At 40.4% G+C, this 5,667-nt stretch overlaps 1 protein-coding gene across 1 annotated transcript; it reads left to right on the top strand.

The window, feature by feature from the left end:
- Positions 1–2,314: 2,314 nt before the first annotated feature.
- On the top strand, positions 2,315–5,280 carry LOC105420415 (pentatricopeptide repeat-containing protein At5g66520). Its single transcript, XM_011623921.3, has one exon. The coding sequence runs from the start codon at positions 2,664–2,666 to the stop codon at positions 4,845–4,847; it is 2,184 nt and encodes a 727-aa protein (XP_011622223.3). The 5' UTR covers positions 2,315–2,663; the 3' UTR covers positions 4,848–5,280.
- Positions 5,281–5,667: the final 387 nt, after the last annotated feature.

Here is a 5,667-nt window from a genome sequence, read left to right as displayed (position 1 = left end):
TATTTATATTGTCAATATTCATTCGTTAGTTAAAATATTTCAAAATGTGTTGCAAATGCTTGGAAGCTTGAAATTCCATAATTGGATTTGGCAGTCAAGAGTCTAGAGACCGTTAAATTTTGAGCTGCAAAAACTATAGGTAGAGACCGTTAAATTTTGATGCAAAAACTATAGGAAGAACAAGTGTAGGTATTATAGTACGAGGAATCTCTCAAATTCTCAACATCAACCTTCAACTTTCTACTTTATTTATTTTCTCTTTTTTTTCCTTTGTAGCGGGGAAGATCCCGTTACCTTAGCGTTGGTAAGACTCGAGCCTGGGGATCCAGGCACCACAAATTCTATCGTCAGACGTGTTGGCCGGTTTATATACATGCTTCTTTCGAGCCCCGGCACCCTCGTCCTGCTATAGAAGTAGACCTCCTTCCATGTGTCTCGCGACAGGCTATGATGCCAATGGAGCTTCATAACCCCCTACCCACCTCAGAATATGCACGCAGCTCTCCCACTCCCAACTGCCTTAACCTATCATCAGTTGAGTCTGTTTCCGATGACTCTCCCGCCTCTGTTAGCTCGTTTTTCATATAATAAAGCTTAGGGTGATCTCGGTCATGAAGGTCATGGGCATGGGTTTCAAGGGACCCCAAAAGGTCCTTAAAACTTACGTTTTTCCAGATCAAGAGACCCAACCCAAGACTATGGCAAAACGCAAACGAGAACTAGTCAATATGGAATTTGGGATCAATTACGATTAGAATGTCGCAACAATTCAGGGGACTACTTCGGATCTTCCCTCATCTCGACAATCTTCCCGATCTGGCCCCTCCTCTCTACCTCCCTCATGAAGATATTGACTGGGAATATCAAGGGATTGGGTGACCCTAGCAAACGCAAGCACGTCCACAATTTCGCTTCATCCTACTCCCCTCTGTTCTAGCCCTAGTTGAAACTAAACTCCCTAGGCCTTCCCTCTCCCTCATTCGACAAGTTTGGGGGTCTAGACCATGTCAGCGGGTGGCATTTGGGTCATAATGGGATCCAACCCTTCACAACTTGTTATCGTCGGTTTCCATCTCCCTCTTCAGAGTTTTCGATTCCTTTCCTTGGAAATTCACTATTGTTTATGGTCCCAACTCTTCTCCAATTAAACTACGGTTTTGGGAAGAACTGAATCTTGAGGCTTCGGTCCCCCCACATTGTTGGTGCATTGGCGGTGATAGAACAGAGAACACAACATTTACGTGGTTCAGGCTGAAGCTTTATGTCCACATATCCAAAGCCCAACTGGCTACATCTTCGTTATTTTGGATAAATGTTTATATCAATAAGTACCTCTATATATAGAGGACATTCACACAATTCCAGGAAATAAATATGATATGATTCTTGGAGATAAATGTAAATAATATGAGGCCTTATTACCAAACGAACTTGATGACCAAGATATATACCTATACATCTATAATGATATATATCAATATGAACCCGAGATATCCATATCCTAACACTCCCCTCAAACTCAAGATGCTTTGAGAACCCGAGATATCCATATCCTAACACTCCCCCTCAAACTTAAGATGCTTTGACACAAAACAACTAGAGTTTGAACAAGACTAAGGTGCCAAAAAAATGAATAGTAATCAAATCCATGATAAATTTCGCAGGTTACAATGATCTTCCAAGAAACAACCTTTCTTGGGCTCTACTTTTTCTAGAGACTTTCTCTGTTTAGGGTCTTCCAAGAAACAACATTTATTGGACTCTCTATTTTCTTCTAAAGACTCTCTCTAGGATTTTCTTCTTTGAATATTTTTTCTCAAAGGCTTTTTTTCGATCTAGGGGCTTTTTCTCTCTAAAAGAAAATGATCTTTCTTTCTCTCTTCTTCGAAACATCTGGGATCACAAAAAACTCGACGATCATCACATAAGATGGATCAACAGAAAACTCCATCATCAAACAGGATCAAGTAACGAAAAACTTGATCATCTACCTACTAATGGCTGCCTAACCATTGATGCTGAAAAAGTTATCTTGAGTTAGAATGAAGGAGAATCTCAACCCCAAATTTCAAATATTTTGATTGCGAGCATTGGTTTATGTTATTAGGTGCATTTCACTTATCTCCTGCATAGGTCAAATTAAGACTCGGCCAATCGAAGAACTGGACATAAATAGAAATTCGCTCATACAAATCAAGATTTTGGTTGAGATCTCAGCTCACATGCTACGTGAACGGAGCGAGTATTATGTCTCCCAACTGATGTATAATGCCATAGGAAAAACAAGTTGCAGTGCTTCAAAAGATCATTTCATTTAATGGTTTTCTTTTTTAATAAATTGGTGAGATATCCATTATTGTAATTTATTTACTGATACTTTTGGTAATTAATGTTGTATTCTTTCTTATTTGAATATGGAATTGAGAAAAGAAAGGTCTAAGTTCATTGTTTTTGCAGTAATTAATTTTGTATTATTTTCTCTCCTTTGAATATGGAATTGAGAAAAGGTAGGTCTTAGTTCATTGTTTTTGCAGTAAACCAGTAAAATATCACTTGAGAGTTCATATATTATACATTTGAAACCACAAGGCATAAGCAAAATTGGGTAACAAGCCACGAAAAGTCTCCTCTACTAATTTCTCACTGCACAGTCCTAAGAGAAAATGCAAGGATATGTTAGGTATTGTCAGCCTATGCGGGGACAAAACAACAAACAACTCATTAAAACCATTGCAATAATATCGTTATCACGATCTCCATATCTTCAAATCTTACACACTGGAGGAGCCTTGCGTGCATTTATCCCTACTTCCCATCTCCTTTGTCATACAAACTCTTGTGGCTTTGCCTACTCTCAGATGAAGATGAGTGTTCTAGGGGTAGTCAAACCATCGACCTCACCCACTAAACAAGCCCTAATTTCCACACCTACCGCCCACCAATTCATTACACTCTTGGAGTCCAAATGCACCTCCATGAACCACCTCAAGCAAATCCACGCCCAAATAACCAGACATGGCCTCAGCCAAAACAACTTTCTCATGGCCTCCCTTGTAAAATTCTGTGCAGAACCCACATCAGGCAACCTTAACTATGCGCGCGCAGTTTTCAACCAATTGAAAGACCCCCACCCGTTCATATGGAACACCATGATAAGAGGGTGCTCAGAAAACAATGCCTTGGAAGAAGCCATCCTATTCTACTGCACCATGGTTCAAGAAGATGTTCAACCCAATAATTTCACCTTTCCCTCTGTATTTAAGGCATGTAATGGTATTAAAGCTCTAAAAGAAGGTGAACAGGTGCACACCCACGTCATCAAACATGGGCTCATGAGTTATGGACATGTGCATAGCTCCATGATTCAGATGTATGGTTCTTGCGGGCAGCTTCCAAATGCTCGCCGATTATTTGATAGAATTCATGAACCTGATGTCGTGTCCTGGAATTGTTTGATTGACTCCCACTTGAAAAATGGAGAGCTTGAGGAGGCCAAGGAGCTGTTCCAGAACATGCCATTTAGAAGTACTGGGTCATGGAATGCTATGATCACAGGGTTCATGAGAAATGGGTTGATTGATGAAGCAAGGGACCTGTTTGATGAAATGCCATCAAGGGATGAAGTCTCATGGAGTGCCATGATAGATGGATATGTACAATGTGGGCATGGCAAGGAAGCACTAATGCTCTTCAGAGAGATGATGGGCAGGGGAATATCACCAAAGAAATTTGTGTTTTCAAGTGTGCTTGCTGCTTGTGCTCAAGTAGGGGCGGTAGAAGAAGGGAGATGGATCCATGCTTACCTCAAGAAGAACTCGATTCAAACAGACACAATTCTAGGAACTTCACTGATAGATATGTATGCCAAGTGTGGGTGTTTGGATATGGCACAAAAGGTTTTTACGGAGACACGATGTCAAGAGGTGTCCCCATGGAATGCCATGATTGGAGGGCTTGCCATGCATGGGCATGGCATGGATGCAATCCGACACTTCTCAAGGATGAAGAGAGAGAAAGTAAGGCCAGATGGCATCACCTTTATTGGTGTCTTGAATGCATGTGCTCACGGAGGATTGGTAGAGCAAGGACTTCAATACTTTGAGTCCATGAAACGAGAGCACAACATTCAACCCATGATGGAGCATTATGGATGTATAGTCGATCTCTTAGGTAGGGCGGGGCTCTTAGCCGAGGCTGAGGAGTTCATTGGATCTATGCCTGTAGAACCAAGCTCAGGTGTTTGGGGAGCTCTACTTGGGGCTTGTAGGATTCATGGCAATTTGGAATTGGGGGAGAGAGTGGGGAAGCTCTTGCTTGACTTAGAGCCACAAAATAGTGGCCGTTATGCTCTGCTATCGAACATATATGCATCGGCTGGTAGATGGGATGAGGTATCAGATGTAAGAAAATTGATGAAAGATAGGGGTATCAAGACAACCCCTGGGTGTAGCATCATAGACTTGGATGGTGTTATACATGAATTTGTCATGGGAGATGGCATGCACCCACAAATGAAGGAAATTCATGAAATGCTGAAGGAGATAATGGAGCAATTGAAAATGGAAGGTTATGTGCCAAACACTAAGCATGTTTTGTTTAATATAGATGAGGAAGATAAGGAAAGTGCATTATGTCACCACAGTGAGAAACTAGCAATTGCTTTTGGGTTTCTTAGCACTGCTCCAGGAACGCCCATCCGTATTGTTAAGAACCTTCGTGTGTGTGGTGATTGCCACTCTGCAACAAAAATCATTTCAAGAGTCTATAATCGTGAATTAGTTGTGAGAGATCGGGTTCGCTACCATCACTTCAAAGATGGAATGTGTTCTTGCAAGGATTATTGGTGATCTTGAGGGATCTACAGAAACACTCATTACCAGACATAATAGTGGGAAACTATTTTGGCAATGAAGTGTTAAAGATGTCATCATTATGGCTTACAAGCAACATTATGAAGATTCTTCTGGAGTCATCCTTTTGTGTTTAGTTGCGCAAGCTTAACTCAGGAGCCTAACCTGAGAGAGATTCAAACCAAGTTCCACTACTCAACAAGTGGTATACCTAATGTTATTTTGACACAACACTATTTTAACTATTTTTCTAGTGTAACACTTGTATAAAAATTATACTTGTTTCATTGTAACGATTCCTTAGTTCTATATAACCATAGCCAATCCTTTCCTTCTCCAGCTGTTGTAAAGTGGCTGACAATACACAGGGGTACTGTTTACTGTTTATATAGCTGACGATGATATAGTCATTTTGGGCACTACAAGTATACAGCTTGTGTCAATTTGAATAAGTTGGTGAAGAATTGAGATAATGCCACTCTAATAACTAGAAAGTCAGTGGTAAAAAGCAACACCAGATTGAAAATATGACTAAGGGAGTTTCTTATTGAATGACTTCTCGATGCAAATCTGCGCCTTCCTTTATTTCCAAATAATAGAACAACTTGACAAATAACAGAATGAAAACATTTAAACAAAAGATCACCCACCCAAAAGTGATTTCTACTAGAGATCACTTTTATGGAGGTATTGACCAATTTTTGGAGTATGTTAAGGACACACTCCTTATAGGCAGTGAAAGGAGTTGACAAAATGGAGATGAAATAGCACCCAACACACAAAGATGGAGAATGGGGAGACGTTGAAGATTAAACCT

The sequence above is a fragment of the Amborella trichopoda genome, chromosome 2 (assembly GCF_054954075.1).
Source record: "Amborella trichopoda isolate Santa Cruz 75 chromosome 2, AtrichopodaSantaCruz75HAP2 v2.0, whole genome shotgun sequence".
NCBI lineage: Eukaryota > Viridiplantae > Streptophyta > Magnoliopsida > Amborellales > Amborellaceae > Amborella > Amborella trichopoda.
Note: the sequence above shows the minus strand (reverse complement) of the source record. Positions and strands in the feature narration are given on the sequence as shown.